General features: G+C 35.8%; 1 protein-coding gene across 1 annotated transcript; it reads left to right on the top strand.

The window, feature by feature from the left end:
• Nucleotides 1-11,278: 11,278 nt before the first annotated feature.
• LOC143572707 (uncharacterized) lies at nucleotides 11,279-11,971 on the top strand. The gene has a single exon (XM_077057783.1). It carries the CDS (start codon nucleotides 11,279-11,281, stop codon nucleotides 11,969-11,971), a length of 693 nt encoding a protein of 230 aa, XP_076913898.1.
• The last annotated feature ends 11,375 nt before the right edge of the window (nucleotides 11,972-23,346 follow it).

Raw genomic sequence — 23,346 nt, 5'->3', positions numbered from 1 at the left:
TTGAAGGGTATTTCTTGGGTTATGCTTCTCCTAAGAAACGAGTATTTAATTTCACGTCTGGTTGTGTTGAGGAATGGTACCATGTGGACTGTCAAAAGTACACCACACCTCCTCAAGGGAAAGGTCCTGACTGGATGTTTGACTATGATGGTTTATTTAATTCATTTCTCCAACAATTGATCAACCTGATGAGGACTTGGTTCGTGCTTACTTTGAAGAACAACTGGTAATTCCAAGATTTTCAAGTACTAATGATGTTGAACTTCCAACCGATGCTCCAACTGAAGATCCTGATAATAACTCTCCAGTTCTCTTTGATAATGCATCTACTTCTTCTGATGATACTCCAGTTGTTGATCAAGTTATCGAACTTGATAGTGATGGTTCATCTCACGAGCTGGGAGAACATTATACTAATTTATTTGGAAACTTTGCTGTTCCTGAGAATCCCACTCTTAGGATTCATAATTATCATCCGAAAGAAAAAATTATTGGAGAACTTGATGTGGGAGTTCAAACACGTCATCAAGTTGCTTCGTCAAGTGAAAATAATGTATTATGTGCTTATGCAGATTTACATTCGTCTGGAATTGTAAATCTTGCTAAATTCACTTGCTTTCTATCCCAAGTCGAGCCAACGACTCCTCGTATGGCACATCAAGACCCTTCTTGGGTAGAAGCCATGCAAGAAGAATTACAGCAATTTGCACGATTGGGTGTTTAGGATCTTATCGACAAACCTACTAGAGTCAAGAAGGCGATTCCGACTAAGTGGCTATATAAGTGTAAGAAAGACGATCGTGGGGTGATCGTGAGGAACAAGGCACGGTTAGTAGTGCAAGGTTTTCATCAGCAAGAGGGTATTGACTACACTAAGGTATATGCTCCGGTTGCAAGATTGGAGTCCATACGAATCTTTCTTGCCTATGCAGCTTACAAGAACATACAAGTATATCAAATGGATGTTAAAAGTGATTTTCTCAATGGTGAACTACACGAGGAAGTGTTTGCGTTACAGCCTCCAGGTTTTGAAGACCCTGATTATCCTGGCCGAGTTTATCGTTTAAACAAGGCATTATATGGTCTACATCAAGCCCCGAGAGCTTGGTATGGCACGCTCGCCGACCATCTGACGGATAATGGTTTCAAACGTAGGACTGTTGACTGCACTTTGTTTTATAAAAAGATTGGTGATGATCTTCTCCTCGTTCAGATTTACGTTGATGATATAATCTTTGGGTCAACAAACGACACGTTGTGTAAGGAATTAGAGAAGTCAATGCAAAACAAATTCGAGATGAGTTCGATGGGAGAGATGAACTTCTTTTTAGGGTTGCAGGTTCATCAGTCTGCGAAAGGAATCTTCATTCACCAGACTAAATACGTGAACGATGTCTTGAGCCGATTCAAGATTACTGCCGGAAAAACCCCTTCTACTCCTCTCCCCGTGGGTCACAATTTATCACCGGATGAATTGGAGGATACTGTCAATCCTACCCTCTATCGAGCTATGATTGGTTCTTTGATGTATCTTACTGCTTCTCGACCCGACATAATGTTTGCTGTTTGTTTATGTGCTAGGTACCAAGCTAGTCCCCAAGTGACTCACCTGGCAGCGGTCAAGCGTATTCTTCAATATCTGAGGGGCAATCCTGACACCGGGTTATGGTACCCCAAGGACGATACTTTTGATCTTACCGCTTATTCTGACTCAGACTATGGAGGATGCAAGATTAATTTCAAGTCTACCACAGCAGGATGTCAATTCTTAGGAAGCTGGCTTGTTTCCTGGCAGTGTAAGAAACAGACAACCGTCTCCACTTCAACCGCCGAAGCTGAGTATGTTGCAGCCTCGAGTTGCTGCTCACAGGTTTTATGGATACAACAAGATCTTCGCGAATACGGTTTGAAGTTTCTTACTACTCCCATTTTAATTGATAATTCTGTTGCCATTAGCATCACCAAAAATCCCGTACAACACTCTAAAACGAAACATATCGAAATTTGATATCATGAACGGGATTGTTTTGAAAAGAAATTAATAGACCTTAAGAAAGTACATACCGATTTTCAAAAAGTTGATTTATTTACCAAAGCTTTGACAAAACGCTTTTTAATTTTCTGCTTGGTTTAAATGGATTAAAAATCCTTACGGATGTCCTTAAACAAGGATGATTATCTTTATTTTTAGTTTATTTTTATTTTAAATTTTATTTTGTTTGGTTTTTAGGGGGTGAAAAATAGAAAATACAAAAATATTGAGCTTCTCGTTTTTGTATAGAAAAAACCCAAAAACATTCAAAAATTTGTAAAAAATTCAAAAACAGTGTGTTTTCATGTCTTTAGTTTTTCATGTCTTTATGTTTCAAAATTAAAAAAAACACTTTAAAATTTTGAAAATTCTAAAAGATTGTGAAATTTTTAGTTTTATTTATAAGAAAAGTTTGAAAATTCAAAACGATTGTGAATTTCTCGTTTGTATAGAAAAATCCGAAAAAGACAAAAAGATTGTATTTTATGTATATAAAGAGAAAAACCAAAAAGATTTTTGCTTACGTTCGCTGAAAAATATGTCAATTACTTCTATTTGAAGGACATGTACTTGTATATGTTTGGCCCTGATAATTTCTTGTAAATGTTCGGGATAGCCATTCACCTGAAAATGGAAAGAAATTGGGGCGTTCGTTATGTGTTTTTACTTAATTTTCTTGATGAAAACTATGTCGGTTATTTAAGTTTGTGGAGCATGCTTGCATGTATTGGTCCTATTATCTACTTGTAGATTGATAGGATAGCCATTAGTCTATAGACTGAAAGTGACTGTGGCGATTAAATTCATTTTGTTTTATGCTCCTCAAAATTTTGAGTTTTTGAAGAAAAAAAGAGAAAATGATAGTACATTGACTGTTTGACCCCAAATCCTGCAAGAAATAAGCTTAGAAGACTGAGTGCTTAATCATTGGTGCATTGATAGGTCTTAAACAAGCTGTTAGAGTAAAATATGTGATATAAACATAAAGAAAAGCCAAATTGAATGAGGTGTTAGTCTCTAGCAAAAATCTCGGTGAGGATGGCAGAAATGTAATAACTGGTCATACTCAAGCCTTATAGTTGTTAATCACCCAAAATATAATAAAGCAAATAACAAGCGTTAGGATTCTGGACACTGTGAGTCTTTATGCGGCTTAATCATCTTGGCAATCACAAGCATGAATATTTCACTTGCTTTTAGAGCAAACCCAAAGTCATTAAACTTGATCACTGTTGTACTTCGTACAATCTAAATTACTTACTTGATCAAAATCCGTTGTTAGTCATACATCTGTTCCTCCCTTGCGTGCGTCTCAATACCAATAAGAAACGGACCCCAGGGGATACAATGTATGTAAGCCGACAGATGGACTCGTGCATACTCACTCACAGTAAAAGAAACTTGATGCATTGCTCAAAAGTTCTAAATTCTTAAAAAACATTTTTGATCGACACTATAATGGTTTAAGTCAAGTTGGGGTGATTTAGCAAAAATCAAATTAAGCTTGAACTGGGATTAGAGGCTGATAGTTTCTGATATTATGTGCGCTAAGTGAACCATTAATCATATCACAAAAATGCTTGAAGGCTTGTTATAAGATTTAGGTGGACAACAATATCAATGACCGACTTAACGCCAGTCATAATATCTCTGAAATATAAAACTGAGATGGAAGAGCAATTCAATCAATATGATTCTCTGCTCAAACTCAACAAAAATACAAAAATATTTACTGCTTTTGAAAAATCATAAAACACAAAAATATTTTATTCTATGATTTTCATTTTCGGATATTTCGTTTGTAAATATTTTACATGTTAATAAGCAAAATATCTTTAACTTATTCGATTGCTACAGACAACTAAAACTGTGCACTAACATTTGTTATTAATTAAATTCTTTTAAGTTATATGTTTCAAAATGTGAAACGCATTAAGGTATTCGATTATCGAAATAAAGGACCTCGGTAATTATTTTAAGTTAAAACTGCATGATGAAAATATTTAATTCTTTAATTTATATAATATTTATTTCATTTATTAATTTGTTTATTCATTTAAAATTAAATAAAGGATAATTCGTTAATTATGAATAACGAATTAGGTCATTTTAACGAATTACATCATAATTCGTTATCCTAATTCGCTTTCGCACTCTGTAACGAATGACACTTAATTCAATATATATATTTAACGAACTAGACAAGAATATAATCTACTTCGCTATGACACGTGTTATATTAACCTAACGAATCATCTGATTCGTTAGTTCAAAATTCAAACGAATCGGCTGATTCATTACATTGGGAAACGCGCTGTGTCAGACTATATAGGACGGCGTGCATACGAACCGCCTCACTATTCACTGTCTTCTTCCTTCCTTGTGTACTGTTACTCTGCCAAAATTTTCAATAATTTTCAATCTACGAATTTCGTTGTTCTGATTATACCTCTGAGTTCCTAAGGTATAGACGATCATACCTTCGTGATTTTCGTCACGAACAATAAAGATTTGATTCGAACTAACGAATCATCTGATTCATTAGTTCAAAATTCAAACGAATCGGCTGATTCATTACATTGGGAAACGCGCTGTGTCAGACTATATAGGACGGCGTGCATACGAACCGCCTCACTATTCACTGTCTTCTTCCTTCCTTGTGTACTGTTTCTCTGCCAAAATTTTCAATAATTTTCAATCTTCGAATTTCGTTGTTCTGATTATACCTCTGAGTTCCTAAGGTATAGATGATCATACCTTCGTGATTTTCGTCACGAACAATAAAGATTTGATAGGTTAATTTTGCAATTTTATTACCGGGTTTGTGAGGTTTATATAAACCTTAATCTATATGCTTTATGTCATGTTGTGGACCACCAATTTGATACCATTGTAATCGGAATGTGTTTCCGAGATCCATTATGGTCACTGATTTGGCTTCATGTTAACGATTATGGTTGTATCAGATTTCCGATTATTTATTTGACTTTTGACGTTCTTGGTTAATTTTGACCTTGAATAATTAAGTCAAAGATTAAGCTGATTATGGCCATTCGTTATGCTTAGCGAATTGGAACTAATTCGTGTCCAATTTGTTAAGCAATTCAAACGAATTAGAATAGCGAATCAATTGTTTTAACGAATCAGATTGGTATTTGTTAATTATAACGAACTAGATGGTTAGTTCGTTACCTTTTCATAGTAATTCGCTACTTCTCATTCGTTATTTATTTACTTGAAAGAGAAACAGATGATTCGTTATAATAATGTAACGAATCAGTTTGTTTTAACGAATGACATTTTAATTCATTAAATATTTTAAATTGATAATTTTCCAAATTTACAATGTTATATTTATATAATTTTGAATATTACAGATTCTTGACATTGTTTATTTAGAACTATGGCTGATAACATGGACCAAGATCCACCGGTTGTTGATCAACAACAACAGCAACAACAACAAAATCTGCCATTGCTTCCATATGACAAGAAACATAATATATGTGCCTTTTTCGGTATAAACTTTGCAGACGGAGCTTTATTTGGGGATTTACTAGATTTTCTAAGACGTTCGGTGATACATTTTGCTGTAACTGCTCGGCCTAAGGTTTATCTAAGTATTATACGTCAATTCTGGAACACTGCCGAGTATGTTGAAGTTGAGAACCACATCAAAGCCACAATCAACCAAACTCCTATCACTGTAGATACAGATGTGATCCGACGAGTGCTGCAATTTGGAGATAACATTGACAATCCTTGTGAATTTGATAACGAATTGATCAAGGGTTTATTTCGTCGTGTATTTTACAGTGGTGACATCGGAGATTCTATGTACAACAAGAATGGATTGTGTCCAACTTACAAGTATCTACTGCATGTGTTGATTCATTGCTTGGGAGGACGTAAAGGCGGTTTTGATGAATGTCAGATCATGTTACAGTCGGATTTCGTTGCATTAGTACTTAACAAGCCGTTTAATTTTTCAGAGATGTCTTCTATCATCTTAAGGAACATTGTCTTCAAACAGTTCAACGAAAGAAATTTCTAATGTATCCTCGGTTCCTTCAATTAATTATTCAAGATTTGATCCCTAATCTAGTGATTGATCAAACATTGGTAGACGATGTGTTGGAACTAGATCATATGACGGCTGATACTGTATGAAGAATGAAGATCTATCGAAAGGATAAACCTAGGACCAAATGTTTGATTGGTCATCTGGTGAATCCTGATTATGTATGTTCTGAAAATGATCGCTGGATCCATGATGATTCGGATTCCGAGCGTGAGGAGGGACCTGGTGGTGATGATGGTGGTGATGGTAGTAATGGTGGTGATGGAGATGCGGCTATCCTTGAACAACAAGCTACGGTTGAAGCGGCTTTAGCTGCTACAATTGCCACTCAACGCAAGAGAAAGGGTAAAGAGATGGCTACTGAGGGATCGGCTAAGCGACAAGTGTCGGCTGGTGCTAGCGTTTCTTTTGGAGTTCAGCCTCCAAGGTCGTTCGTTTCTCAAAGACCGGTGGTGCCGCTTACTACTAGCACCCCGGAACTCACTTTGACGACCACGCTTACGTCTGATCCTAGGCTTGGTATGATTCCTCAAACTGTTTTATCTCATATACCAAGGCCTACAACTGCTACTTCGGTGGTTTCTCCTACACCGACTATGTTGCCTCCACAATCGATGGACTTCTCATTTCTGAGGCTTAACCGACCTCAAGGTCCTGTTCAACCTATTCCAGCTTCGTTTCTTGCCATGACACATGATCAACAAATGAATATGGTTCTGAGTCTTCTTCATTTATATGAAAATCAAATGTCTGCTGACCATATGACTCAAGAATGAATGATGGATAATCAACGAAGGATGATGGGATATATATCTTATTGTCAAAAGGAAACAAAGGATCTTCGTGAGATTGTTCAGTCTCAGGGGGTGAAGATCAAAGAACAGGAGGATCTCATCTTGCAGTTAACATGCAAGGATGATGCACTTAAAAAGATCAAGAATGATGAAGAAGATCCGGATGAGTCAGGTGCAGGTGGTGAGTCTAAACAATCTCATGGTTCATCCTCAGGTGCAGGTACAAGTGCGGTTGATGACTCTGGCAAGCAAATTATTGTGTATCACGACTATACAGCTACCAAACCAATTGAGATGATTGAAGCTACACTGTCATCTTTGTGGATGGATCGGGATTGGTTAGAAGCGTGGTGAATAGGGATGAGATCGAAGAGGGGCAGTTTGTGGAAAAGTCCCTAACACGAGAGCAGATTTTGCTACTGCTTGGCTTAAATGATGATCAATTGACCATGTTAGAAGTTGAGCCTGATGTCGAGGTCGAGAATGATGAAGAGATCTTAAATGATCCAAATATTCAGATGAATACGGATTTTATTTATGAAGATGAGGAGGTTGAGGTTGAAGATGTTACAGCTGAGGAATACCCTGATCTATTTCAACACACCAATGTTAATCAGGGTGCTCCAGTATTTAATGAGGAAACGTTTAAACCGGCTGAGGATAATTTGGATAAGTTATCAAAGGGTAAAAGTGTGGCTGATACGAGGTACGATTCACTTGAAAACCCGACCGATGCTGATATTGAAAGGTGGTTTGGTTATCGAAGTAAGAAGTCTCGTAAAATTGTTGAGGCTTATCGGTATGTGGATCAGGAGCAGAAGGATGAAGCTGTTGCTCGTGCCAAGGCTAATCAGATGACGTCATTCAAGGCCGTGTCAAAGGTTCAAGGTGATATCATTTCATGGTTATTTTATCCTGATTTGAAAGTATGTATTGTTAAATGGGAAAAAGGGATTCAATACTATGAGAAGATGATCGATGTTCTCTCTCTACCGCGGTGAGATTTCCGTACCCTCGCGTGTAGACCATTCATGAATCGTGGAGGAAATCGACATGCAGACTGGTTTTATCAACATCTGCTGTTCGAGGTTAATCATAGTTTTAAGTTTTTCAAACCACAAGTCCATACTCGTAAGCGTATCAATGAGATTGATCCAAGGACGGGTTGGAGGAAGTTGGTTCTTAAGGTAAAACCGCCAAAGACCATGAAGCGTGTGCCAGTGAAGACGTTAAATCAACATATGTCATTATCATTCAACCGCTGCTATCACGATAACCGAACTGGCGAGGCTGTCATTGTCTTGGGTAAAGTTTTAAAGACAGAGCTGATCAAGATCATCGATCCCATATGGCTTGTTAACTTAACTGAGACCGACAACGACGTGCTACATAAGAATAATATATTGTTCGAGCGCAATGAAGACTATGATCTGGCTATGCAGTTCCAACGCGTCATGCGTGTATGTTATGAGAATGGAATTCACAGTTGCAGAGATTGGCAGTCCAAGTGCTTCAAGTAAAGTAAAAGACAAAGAGCTCAAGACGAGGGGGTGTCTGCTAGTACACGGTTATGCGTCTCGAGTCTTTGTATCTATCGTTAATGTATTTGTCTTTTTTATTTATGTAATAAATATTAAGTTATTTCTCTAGTTCGTTATGTTTATCATCTAGTTCGTTAAGGATGTTTAACGAACTAGACTTAAGTTAAGTTCCCTCCTGATTCGTTAAGGATGTTTAACGAATCAGGGGGTGATTCGTTAAGTTAATCATATTTTATGTATGTAACGAAGTGGAAGCTAGTTCGTTACAGAATGTGTAACGAACTAGATCCATCTTCTATTTATAGAGGTGTTCACATCTGTTAATTTAAGTTTGGAGTTTACATTATCAAACCTCTGCCGAATTACTCTCTCAAGCTTCAATCTAATATTATATATACACATACAAACAATTAGTATAACATATAACATATAATCAAGTGTCATCATGAACTAGATCCGTAATCGTGTTAATTATATATATCAGATCTGAGATCTGAGGATTAGCATAACGTATTCACATCACTAGCCCAAATCACGATCCCAACACCAAAAATCCAATTTTTTTGAATCCTTGATATCACACTCGAGCCTCGAATCGGGCGAAACTCTTATACCAACTGTAAGTCCCGAGATAGGATCTTCCAATGATATCAAGACTACAAAACCTCTATGCGGAAACTAGAGGTCTTGATGATCCAAAAACACAATAACGATAATTAAAGAACACACGAAGAGACTTCAAAGTACACGTATATTAACTTCGAGCACTTAAGTCCTTGAGAGAATAACCGATTATAATACTGAACTATGAGATATCTACCCTATCAATGATAAAACAAAACCAAGGGTACAAGTTACAAATTCATACTACTAAGCCCATTCTAAGCCCACCGAAATCACCTAAGTGATTTTTGTGATTTCGGTTATCCCACACAAGCCCAAAAACAAAGCATGAACCACAATCATAACCCAACAAAATCTAACTAAATAATGTAAAATTACATATGATATAACCCAAAATTTTGTATGTTTCGGCTACCAATGACAATTGATTGGGCTGGTTTAGGACCCTCTTAGTCTCTTAATCATTTACCGATCAAATTACAGATAATATAACCCAAACCCAAACCCAAACCCAAACCCAATGTAAAATATTTTAGAACTAGTTAGTATGCCATATATAGGAATAAGTTATATATAAAAATACGAGTCCGGTGTTCAGTCCAAATTATATTAGTTGGTTATTAGTTTAAAACCGATTTATATAGCAGTTATCAACGTATAAAGCAATAAAATACATTTTATGTGCCTAAATCATTCCTCAGAATTTTGTATTTTCATAAGCTTATTGTTAAGTGGAAAAGCCTATAAAATTGTGATCATAATTATTTTGGCCTTTTATTGCAAAATATACTACTTTGATAAACGGTTTAATCAAATAAGTAGGTTTCAAATGGATAAAATTCATAAAAACATATATTGAGGATTTTTATAAAATTCCAGACTTTAAATATTATTAAAAATGTATTACAAAAGTTGTTTGGATCAAAAACCTATATTTTATTATGAATATAGATATTATTATATTATTATTATGATTATCATCTACTAATTATAGATTGGCTTGTTCCTTAAGTTTTCCTTTCCTTATAAATACCTATTGGTATTTCATTGTATGATACACCAATTAATAATATAAAGTTATTATCTTCCTTATTCTCTTCTCATCTTCTTGCTAGTAGGCTTGTTATAAAATACGTTATCAGCACGAATTGCCTTGAAGTTGAAAGGTATGTCACATTAACTAAGTTGTATTTGTTTTTGTTTGTATTTAATCCATATTGTAATTCATACGATATTGGGTCGTGTTAGAGATTTACGTTGTTCTTATAAATCTCTCAAAGGTAATCTATATTGTAATTCATACGATTTTAGGTTGCATTATATATATATGTTTACAATACACTTAAAAAATATATAATCAATTATTATGAGTTTTTTTACATAACGTCATATTAAATCTACTATATTATTAAATTACATACAACCATTTAATTTAATATTGTGTATTAAAAACATATAATACAATAATTTTGTTTACGGTATGTGAGTGTTAATAAACTAACTAATATTATTTTATTATATGATAAAGAGTTTGTTTATTATATAGTAAATCTCTTTGCATAATACATAGTTTTTTTTCAATAGTATTAATGGTTTATAATCTAGTCAACATATAGGATTTATTTTAATTGACCATATATATTATAATGGTAAAATTGATTGGACCTATCATCATATAAAACGAAATTTTACCATTCAATCTGCATTATTTTATAATCCGTTATTTTAAGAAAGAAAGCAATTAAAATATTGAAATATAAATAACTATAATTATATATTTTCAACACAGTTGATCTTACATGTCATGAAAAGATAATTGTTATAATTACTTTACGGTTTCTGTTATGGTTCCTATAATAGTTTATTAATATTAATTCATGTTCCTATAATATTTTATTAAATATTAATTCATATGTATTGTTATAATATAGTTTATCATGACAAATCTTGCAAAGCTTGAACTATAGCTGTTGACATTACTGGAAAAAATTATTTGTCATGAGTATTGGATGCTGAAATCCATTTGGATACTAATAATCTTGGTGATACTATTAAAGAAGGGAATAAATCAACTACCCAAGATAAGGCAAAAACCATGATTTTCTTACGCCATCATATTCATGAGGCTTTGAAAACTGAATACCTTACTATTAAGGATCCACTTGTCCTTTGGACCAAATTGAAAGAAAGGTATGACCACCATAAAATGGTAATATTACCGAGAGCTCGTTACGAGTGGATTCACTTAAGATTGCAAGACTTTAAGTCTATAACCGAGTATAAATCGGCAATGTTTAGAATCACGTCACAACTGATTCTGTGTGGTGAAAACATTACTGATAAGGAGATGTTGGAAAAAACATTCTCCACCTTTCATGCTTCAAATATGTTGTTGCAGCAACAATATCGTGAAAGGGGTTTCACCAAGTATTCTGAGCTTATATCTTGTTTCCTTGTGGCCAAGCAAAATAATGAGCTCCTCATGAAAAATCATGAGACCCGTCCAGTTGGTACAGCCCCATTCCCAGAAGCGAATGTGGCAACATATAATGGCCAAAGTGGAAATCATGGACGCGGTCGTGGTCGTGATTACCAACGTGGACGTGGATATAACCGGGGGAATCATCATGGTGTTCAGTTTAGAAACCCAAAAGCCCACCAAAAATGGCATGGTAATGAAAAGAAATCTAATGATGAAAAGGGTAAAAAGAAAAGCGGAACTACACCAAATGCATGTCATAGGTGTGGAAGTAATAATCATTGGGCTCGTGCATGTCGTACGCCCAAACACTTGGTGGAGCTTTACCAACAATCCATCAAAGGCAAAGGAAAAGAAATTGAGACACGTTTCACATATGATGATGGAAGTGTTGATATCCCCGGTGGTCAAAAACCTTAATGAAGATACTCACATGGATGTTGGTGATTTTACTAATGATGCAACTAAACTGGATTATGATGATTTCCTTGCTGATCCAATTAATTTGGATTCTGGTGATATTTTGGCTGATACAACCCAGTTGGATGCTTCCAATTTTTTTACATATGGATGATTTGGTTTAAGTTATGTTATTTGCTTGATGTTTCTTTTAGACTTTATGTTTGAGATTATGTTTTGTTTTGAAGCACACTAGACATTATGTTTTGGGATTTTTTTTATGCTTGAAGTATCTTAAATGTTTTATTTATGCAACTTTATTTTATTTTATTTGAAGCATATGGAGTGGTTAACTAAACACCCTATTAATGGCGAAGATATATGTTTAATAGACAGTGCAATTACACATACAATTCTCAAGAAAAGGAACTATTTTTCTAATTTAGTTTTTTAGAGGCTAGTGTTAGTACTATATCCGGTAGTACAAAATTAATTGAAGGTTTTGGAGAAGTTTGTATTGTGTTACCTGATGGAACACAATTTAAATTTAACAATGCTTTATTTTCCCCATTGTCTCAAAGAAATATAATAAGCTTTAAAGATATTCGTCTAAATGGATATCATATTAAGACAATAAGTGAGGGGCATAATGAGTACCTTCAAATCACAAGTATGAAATTGGGTAAAAGCATGTATTAGAAAACCTACCCGCACTTGCCTTCGGCTTGTATTGCACTAAAATTTTTGCAACTGAATCTAATATGGTCATAAACAAGAAGTTTATCGACAAAGAAAATTTTATGGTTTGGCATGACCGGTTAGGCCATCCTGGTTCAATAATGATGCGAGAAATTATAGAAGATTCATGTGGGCACTCTTTAAAGAACCAAAGGGTTCTTCAGACTAAGGACATTACATGTGTTGCATGCTCAAAAGGGAAGTTTATTACTCACCCATCACCAATTAAGGTGGGGACCGAATCCCTTACTTTCTTGGAAAGAATACACGGGGATATATGTGGACCCATACACCCTCCTAGTGGACCATTTAGATATTTTATGGTGCTAATTGATGCATCAACTAGATGGTCACATGTGTGTTTACTATCAAGTCGTAATATGGCATTTGCACGACTACTTGCTCAGTTGATAAGACTAAGAGCACATTTCCCAAATCACCCCATTAAGAAAATTCGATTAGATAACGCTGGTGAGTTTACATCCCAATAATTTAATAATTATTGCATGTCTATTGGGATAAGTGTAGAGCACCCTGTACCTCATGTACATACAAAAAATGGACTTGTCGAATCGCTTATCAAGCGACTTCAAATGGTTGCAAGACCGATGATTATGAAATCAAAACTTCCAGTTACTTCTTGGGGGGGCATGCGATTTTACATGCAGCAACACTAATTCGCATCAGACCAACGAGTTATCATACTTCATCGCCATTAAAATTGGTTTTTGGTCAGGAACCAAATATTTCCCATCAAAGGATTTTTGGTTGTTCCGTATATGTTCCAATCATCGCTCCACCACAACGCACAAATATGGGACCTCAAATGAGGTTAGGAATATATGTTGGGTATGAATCACCATCTATCATTAAGTATTTAGAGCCATCAACGGGAGATTTATTTATGGCTCGATTTGGTGATTGTCATTTTGATGAAACAACCTTTCCAACATTAGGGGGAAATGAAAAACAGCTGGAAAATAATATAATTTGGAATGAATTATCATTATATCATCTTGATCCTCGAACTAAACAATGTGAAACAGAAGTTCAAAGGATAATTCGTTTACAAGAATTAGCAAATCAATTACCAGGCGCATTTACTGACCCGAAAAGAGTGACTAAGTCATACCAGCTATTAATGCTCCAATAAAAATTGGTGTCCTTGATGGACAACCACGTATTGGTAACGAGCCTAATGCACACCTAAAGCGTGGTAGACCAATCGGTTCTAAAGATAAAAATCCTCGAAAGAAAAAGGGAGCAAGTAATGTAGCTGATGGCCTTGTCGAAGTAACTGCAATGCCCGAAAAGGAGTCTCTTGAAGAGACACTAGACATAATGGTTCCAGAAGAACCTCAGGTACCTGAAAACGAAGAGATCTCAATAAATTATATTATGTCTAGAAAGGTATGGAACCGAAATATAGTCGACGTCGATGACAATTTTTCATACAATGTAGCGCTAGAAGTAATGGAAAACAATGAGGATCAAGAACCAAAATCTATCAATGAATGTAAAAACAGAAATGATTGGCCAAAATGGAAAGACGCAATTTAGACAGAATGAAATTCACTTGAGAAACGAGAAGTTTTTGGACCTGTAGTCCATACACCTGAAGGTGTAAAGCCCGTTGGATATAAATGGGTCTTTGTGTGAAAACGTAATTAGAAAAATGAGATTACGCGATATAAGGCACGATTGGTAGCACAAGGATTTTCTCAAAGACCTGGAATTGATTATGAGGAGACATATTCTCCAGTGATGGATGCGACGAAGTTTCGTTATCTTATTAGTCTGGTAATACAAGAAGGGATTGATGTGCGTCTAATGGATGTTGTGACAGCCTACCTTTATGGCTCACTTGATACTGATATTTACATGAAACTTCCGGAAGGATTCAAATTGCCAACATCATGTAAATCTAGTTCTCGAGAACATCTATCAATTAAGTTAAACAGATCTTTATATGGGCTAAAACAATCTGGACGTATGTGGTATAATCGCCTTAGTGAATATTTGTTGAAAGAAGGATATAAAAATGATTCGGTATGTCCATGTATTTTTATAAAGAGGTTAGAATCTGGATATGTCATAATTGTTGTATATGTCGATGACTTGAATATTATTGGACCTCCGGGGGAGCTCCAAAAGGTGATTGAGTACTTGAAACAAGAATTTGAAATGAAAGATCTTGGAAAGACAAAGTTTTGTCTTGGGTTACAAATTGAACATCTTAAAGATGGAATCCTTGTTCACCAAGAAAATTACACAGAAAAATTACTCAAAAGATTTTATATGGAGAAATCGCATCCATTAAGTACTCTGATAGTTGTAAGGGCACTGGATGTTGAGAAAGACCCATTCCGACCTCCGGGAGATGGAGAAGAAATTCTTGGTCTAGAAGTACCATATCTAAGTGCAATTGGTGCACTAATGTTTCTTGCTAGCCATACACGACCAGATATATCGTTTTCTTTAAACTTATTGGCAAGATATGGTTCATGCCCGACTAGAAGACATTGGAATGGGGTCAAACAAATATTTCGATATCTCCAAGGTACAAAAGATATGGGTTTGTATTTCACTAACCAATCGAAAACAAGTTTGGTTGGTTTTGCAGATGCAGGTTATTTTTCTGATCCTCATGCAGGTCGATCTCAAACTGGATATTTGTTCACATATGGAGGTACTGCAATTTCATGGCGTTCAGTAAAGTAGACAATCACCGCTACTTCATCTAATCACACAGAAATAATAGCAATCTATGAAGCTAGTCGAGAATGTTTTTGGTTAAGAAGGGTAATGCAATATATTCGTGGATCTTGTGGTATTTCTTCCGAAGACGAGGGGATGACGGTTTTACACGAAGATAACGCAGCATGCATTGCTCAACTTAAGCAGGGCTATATCAAAGGTGACAGAACTAAACATATTTCTCCAAAGTTCTTTTTCACACATGATTTGCAAAAGAGTGGAGATGTTATCGTCCAACAAGTTTGTTCCAGTGACAATTTAGCAGATTTGTTTACCAAGTCACTCCCGACCTCAACATTTAAGAAATTGGTTCATGGGATTGGGATGTGTCAACTCAAGGAGATTAACTGATTCGCATCAGGGGGAGAAAATACGCGTTGCACTATTTTTCCCTTAGCTAAGGTTTTGTCCCACTGGGTTTTCGTGACAAGGTTTTTAATGAGGCAGCATAAAGCGTATGAAGTTGATAATCAAGGGGGAGTATTATGAATATAGATATTATTGTATTATTATTATGATTATCATCTACTAAATATAGATTGGCTTGTTCCTTAAGTTTTCCTTCCCTTATAAATACCTATTGGTATTTCATTGTATGATACACCAATTAATAATATAAACTTATTCTCTTCCTAATTCTCTTCTCATCTTCTTGCTAGTAAACTTGTTATAAAACATATTTAATATTAAGTAGACATTTCTAAGCCTTAATGAGCTCGAACTAGCCCAATAAGCCCCCAGAAAGCCATAGAATATTTTGGACATAAACGTCATGCCCAGGGGCGGACCTACATAGTAGCCGTCGGGGTCCCGGGACACCAATGTTTTTTAAAATTTATTTAGAAGCGATATAGAAAATTTTTGAAGGACCCCATATAAATTATCACTTGGACCCCATAACAATGTTACAGATCTGCTCTGCTGGGAAAGATCCTTGTTTTGGGTGTGGAATGTCCCAGGTTCAAGTCTTATCCACAATCCGTTTTTCTATGATTTTGCTATTTTCTTTTTTAGTCAAATAGTCAATATAATAATTAGGGTTTTTTAAGTTTATAACATCAACCAGAACAGATCTGAACGTTGTTGCTCAACCTCAACTCCTCAACACTGCTCAAGCCTCCGCAAGACCGCCACCAACCCACCACCTGCCGCCGCCGCCCTTCTCAGCCACCATCCATCCCTTTGGCGCTCCTCTGTCTTCATTGCTTTCTGATTTTGCCACAACTTTCAGGTAATTTTAAACACTTACTCCATAAAATAAAGATATCCAATTGATTGGTTTTATGCAATTATTTACTTAGATTAGTAACTGTATGTTGTATATTATTGTTAGATTACGACTTTGTTATGTCAAAAACTTAATTTTAAGGTTAGTTATGCAAGAATCATTGAAAAGAATGGGGAAAGGGTTTGAAGATGGGGTATTGTTATATATATATATATATACACACACACACACACATATATATATATATATATATATATATATATTATAGATTTAGAGAAGAGCCATGCTATGGAGTTAGGGTTTGAGGAGAGTAGCACGGTTTAGATCGTGCAAAAACGGTTCATTTAAGAGTGTTTCAATTTGGCTCGGGTCAAAACGATTCTTTTTTCAAAATTTTAATTTTGTTCAGGTCGAAACTGGCTTTGACCACTAGACTCTTGTTGAATAGAGTTGTAACATAATAAGTTAATTAAGCATAACTTAGATGGTCTAGCTATTTACGAGTATGAGGAATTTTGTGAGAAACGCGGTAAATATCTAAAATGGGTTTAGACATGTTAAATTAGTAGCAAAAGAAATATTTGGAGCCTGTATTTATTTACTTTCTATTTCGTAATGGCAAAGCTTTGATTTTGCAGATGGAAGCATGTAACTTGTTCATATCATGATTGTAATGTTTTCTTTTATCGTTTCGAATGACATCGTATTGTGTGTGTTTTATTATAATGATATTGTTTTCTATTATGTTTCTCCACTCGACTCGACCCGACCCGACCCGACCCGACCCGACCCGACCCAAACAACGACCGACCCAAAAATTTGAACGCCGAAAATAACGGGACCCCGTTGTCAAAAAATCCTGGGTCCGCCACTGGTCATGCCCATGAACCTTTTATCTTTTGCATCTATTTTGTTTTTTTGGTTTGATTAGTTAAAGAGTCTTAGAGACGTAACATAACGCTAATCAAACCAAATTAAAGTAAACGGGTCGAAACTGTTGGGTACACATTTTCACATGGTGCAACTATATTACATGCATGTTTTCTGTAACTATGTTCCTTTGATGCCATGTTTGCAAAATTCATTTATGTCATTGATTCGATGATTTAGAGGACCCCATCAAAATTACAGGAGCTCCTACTCCCTTGTTGACTTTTGACTTTCCAAATATCGTTGGTCAACCCGTCAAACTTGGGCTCTCTCAGAGTTGGAGGTATTTCATATACCTACCACTCGTTCAAGTTGGCAGAGAGAAACAAGAATCCCCGCATTTTGTATGCATCTTTTTCTTGAAGCAAAATCATATTTCATTTTACTGTTATAATTGATATTTGATAATATACGCGAAGGTGTACACCGCATGATGCAGTTATCATATTAGGAGTTTTGATCTAAACCCTTCAACAATATGAATATATTTGGTCTTTTAATCATGTTGCATTGCCTAAATGTCAGTGAGTGCTTGAGATATATTTCAATTAATTATTTATGTAATATTATATTACTCTATTATTTGGATATCTCGACAATTGATATGTATTAACAACTCACCTGACCTAGAATGAATCTTTTGGTTGGGGTCTTGGGGATATTATCATTTATTTGATATTTTGATGCATTGGAGGATGTTTGGTCAAAAACTTGATTTAGCAAAAATAAAAAAGTTCTAAAAAAATACAACCAATGACGTTTTCTTGGGCTTAATGGAAGATACTAGCTTTGCCATGTGTCATATTTCACTCCATTTTAGGATTAAAAGTCTTTAAAAGTCTTTATTTGCGTTGTCACATGTAATCTTTTTAGGCTATGTGTAGTGTAGGAGCTATAAATATGGACGAATTTAACACGTGGCGTCCAGTCAGTAAAAGGGGCGAATTTGTTTTTGGGTGTAATGGTGTAGGGGCTACAAGTTGGGCCAACAGTATCTTTTTTTATTATTTTCTTTTTATAACTAAACAAAACAAATAAAAACCAATTTATTTAAATAATTAAATAAAAATGCATAAAATTAAAAAGAAATACAAAAAAAAAATATAACTAAAAATATTAAAAAAACATAACTAAATAAAATACTAATATCCATAATATCGTGTATTTTTTCAATTCGTTGTCGTTGCAATAATGTGGCCTTTTTGTGTAACTCGGCCATTTTGAGGGATTCGTATTCTTCACTCATTTCCCGCAATTCCAACATTTGAGCAATCTTTTCGTGTTGTTTGTTGGTTTCTCTCATGGCATCGTTGAGTTCCTCGACAGACTTTTTGTGTTTTTTTGATGATTTCTCTCATGGTAGCGGCGAGTTCCACGAGTGTCGGTTGGTTCGGGTTGTTTGTAGGATTCATTTTGCTAGATTTTTTGAAGAATTTGGGTATGAATTGTGTATGAAATGAAGAAGAAGGTGTATGTTTATATATATATATATATATTATTTTAATTATTTTTTTTAATTTTTGACCGTTACAAAGGTCAAATTATTATAATAATATTATTATTTAACCCCACCGGCCACAAAAGAACCCCGCCCCCGCCCCTTTTCACCCACATATCGCCGGGGGGGGGGGGGGGGTGTTCTCGCCCCTCTTCGCCCAAATCCACGCCCCATTACACACAGCCTTAGGGGGAGGGGTGGTGCAAATCTCCTCACACACCACATCCAATAGTGGTGTGCCACATTACCAACCTCAAATCCATCATATGTTATGGATTTTTAGTATGGGTGGTGGTGTGATGTGATGAATTTTTGTTTTTTTTTAATAATACTTAAATGAATAAAAATAAAACAATATTACATTAAATAAAAAATAAAACAAGATTACATTAAATTAAATAGACAACTAAATTAAAACAAAATTTAAACAAAAAAACCTACGGCCCTTCCCAACCCCATTTGTCGCATATCTCGCGTTTGCGTTGAAGTAGGATCGATTTAAAGGGTTCCTCAAGATGTTCGTGCGGTTGTAGGAGGAAAGTTAGATCGGCGTTTTTTTGGTTTTCATTCAAATGGTTGATATACGTCTCCTCACGTTTCATTTTTAAAATATGAGCCTGTTTCTTTCGCTCCTTTGTCTCGGCCATTTCCGCCATCTTAGCCGACTTGTATTCGGCGAAGTTTTCGGCCACCGCTTCCTTTACAAGTCTTGACGATTCCCCACTTTTCTTGCGATTCGGCCGTGTGGGTGTGGGTGTCTCTTCGTCGGGATCGTCTCCGGGTTCCTCGTTCAAGTTCATGCTCGGCATGTTGCATGACAAGCCGCCCGTAGACGTTGTGTAGTCCCCGGACTCGGATGTTTTTGTTCTTTTTGAAGAAGATCCTTTCTTCCTTGGAGCTGTTGGTCCGTTCAAATCGACCAAGGGAATCGGTTCCCACTTCACGTGACGTCTTGCAACCTCCCACGCTTCCAAGTGGGGAAAATCCCTACATTTGAAAATTTCGACATAATCGGCCAAAGCGTCCTTTATGATAGTCGGCTCGCTCGCTCCGCTTTGTGGATCTCGTGACTACAAAACATTTGGAATATATATATATATATATATATGTATCAAATTGTAAAAATAAAGTAATAGATTATAAAATAAATAAACTAAAATAGTTACCAATTGGACGTAACAAGCATTAAATTTTGACATTTTTCTATTCAAATCTCCCCCCTTGCCAATCATTTGATCCTTGCTTCGTTCGGTTGCGTTGGGAAGTTTCGAGAAATGTTCTTTAATACGTCTCCATAACGCTTCTTTTTTTTTGTTGGTTTGAGTGTTTTTTTTATTCGGAGCAATGTAAATAAGCTTTAGTCAAGGCGACCTCCTCATCGGGCAACCAACGCCTAACATTTTTTTGATGCGTCTCCTCATCCGCAGGTTCATCTACATCCAAAGTTTGCACTTCGTGATGAAAAGCACTTGCAAATTGATGTATAACATCGTTATCGTCTAGGGGATCGACGGACATTTGAGACGGTTGAGATTGAAACATTTGAAAAGCATTATTTGGATAATTTTGGGTAGAAAAATGTGGAATAAAAGGTTGGTTTTGATACGATTGGTTTTGGGACGGTTGATAATAACGTTGTTGTTGGGAAGGTTGCTGTTGGTTTTCTGACGGTTGAAAATGTTGTGGATAAGGTTGTTGTTGGGAAGGTTGTTGTTGGAATGGTTGGGTTGTGTCGGGTTCGTCTTGTAACCGAAATCTCGTCGGTTCGCCTAGATTTTGTCGAACCTTTGGTTGGGTTTGGGTTTTCTTTGAACCCGACCCACGTTTATTAGAACCCTCCATTGATATGTTAAAATGGTGTGTGTAGTAGAAGATTTTGAGTTGGATTTGAGTATGTTTTGAAGATATGTTTTAGTTATTTATATAGGTAAAATAAAATTTTTTTTATTTAAAACATTCCCAACGGCTCCCTCCTACAACGGCTACATTCCCAACGGCTCCCTCCTCGATTAACACCCCCTCACTGCGTGATGGCTATCACGCACACACCCCTCATCACGCGTGATGGGGGGCTGGCGGCGGTGTGCGTGAGGCCATCATGCGTGATGGTCTCCCCCTCACACACCAGTCCGGGTGCCCTTAAAGTGGATCGTTGTGACACTGGTCGTCTTTGCTCTCTCAACCTCTCTCACACACACACATATATGTGTGTGTGTATATATATATATATAGGGGTGTCAATGTACATTAAACCACAGCGGGACATTATTGGTTGGGGCTTCGAAGCCTCCGGTGGTTACGTGGCGCTGACATGGCACTAGGGAAGGGCCTCAAAGCCCCCAACCATAGAGGATAGTCTTAGAGTTGGCCTAGACCAGTCATGGGCTTGGAGGGCGTATATGGCACGATTTATATGGGGTCACAAAATTTATAATATTTATAGATAACAATTTTTTAAAAACATTAAGAAGTGAATATGGGTAGAAAAATCTTTACAAAAAGGGACTACTAATTTATATATTTACAATTTTGAAGGTCGGTTGGCATAACAACTTGTACATTTTGGACCATGATTTGTACTTGGATTTTATAGCTTTGTTGAGTGCCGCGTGTCCTTGCCTTTACAGTTTACACGTATTCTTTTACTTTATCAGTTGTTGCAGGTGAAAAGGTTCAATCTTCAATTCGAAATTGGTTTAGAGTTTTCTGTCTTCATTTTCGTTGTTCATGATGTGTATGTTGAGTTTCAGTCATGGTATGGAAAATTGAGGTTAAATGTTGTGTCTTTCTGCTAATTGTGTTTTTCATTACATGTTTTCAAACTGTACTGAAGTTTTGACATGCATAACAGGTGTTTGATGAAATGCTTGATAGAGAGAACGGTTTACAAACGAATTTTTTTTGTATTCTTTGGGTAGCACGCGGTAATTTGGTTTGTAAATTGATATCATTTGGCTCAGGTTTGTCATTCTTTTTCGTTCTATTTTCTATCTTCCTGAATTTTTGGTTGTTGTTTTGTTTTGTTTTGTTTTGCAGGTTGTGGTTATCGATTCTGCCACATTGTTCTGTTTCGTTCAACCTACGGTAATGTCTTACACTAATTGTTGCTAATTGAGTTACATTCAGATAACGTTTTAGGGTATCTATTTTGAGAATGCGTTTTCGTATTTTACTTTACTTTGCCTACATGTGAACTAATTGATGAATGTGATTTGGTTGTCTAACATACATGCCAGATGTTTGTTGAAATTCTTGAGATCTGTTTCTTGCTTATCCTCATGCTTATGATAGGCGAAAGTGATGGTCGCCTTATTAATTACGTTAACCAGAAAATTTGGTTGTTTTCTTTGAGAAGCTTGACGAGTAGACCTGTAGACGGGTGCTTATGGGTTGTTTGAGGCTCCTTTAAAAATTAATTGCTAACTACTGATTTATGGGTTATTTGAGTGGCTAACCAATGTTTTATTTTAAATATTAATTGCTGACATTATATGTTTGCTTTGTTTCAGGTGCTTATGGGTTGTTTGAGGCTCTTAAAAATTTAAGGTGAGTTGCATTTAGTTCATTGACTTATTTATATTGCCGTTTGGTCGCTTCATACGGATCTCATCTGATTATGTTTTTGGCTTCTTTCTTATGCATGTCCTAGAACACACAACAATAAAGTGTTGCTTTGGTGTACTGTTATGTTTGTTTCCTACAGGTATGTCTTGGCTGTTTGTATTGCTTTGTAGTTTAGAGTTTAATCATCTTTAGTTTTTTTTTAGATTAATGTTACAGATAGATTATTTTTTTAGTTTGTTGGTTTCCTTAGATGGTGAATACAATGTATCTTTGCCTGACTAACTTTGTTAATCAATATTTTCTAAACTATTTTAAAGCAATTCTTGATTCGAAGTAAGTCTATTTTGGTTTGACTTAGCCAGGGCTTCGGGTAGTGCTAATGGGTGCAGCTCGCACCAAGTTTTGTTCGGAGTTGGTTACATATTAGAAGGCGTAGCATCTATCATGCAAAGGATGCCAACAAAAATAGCATGTGCAGGTATTGTTTGGGGTTATTTTTTGTATTTTGACTTTCATAGCAACATATAGATCACAACTATATTGGTGTTGAATTCATTTCTACTTTTTCAAAAAAAGTTTTCGTTAAAAATTAATGGTGTTAGCATAAAGATTAGGTTTTAATAATGTTAATATCAAACTAAAACATACATCTTTAGAAATCTAACAAGAATTTGTGGTGTT

The sequence above is a fragment of the Bidens hawaiensis genome, unplaced genomic scaffold (assembly GCF_021521415.1).
Source record: "Bidens hawaiensis isolate Kalapana, Puna unplaced genomic scaffold, B.hawaiensis_p1.1 tig00025994_1, whole genome shotgun sequence".
Taxonomy (NCBI): domain Eukaryota; kingdom Viridiplantae; phylum Streptophyta; class Magnoliopsida; order Asterales; family Asteraceae; genus Bidens; species Bidens hawaiensis.
This window is presented reverse-complemented; position numbering and strand designations above follow the sequence as displayed.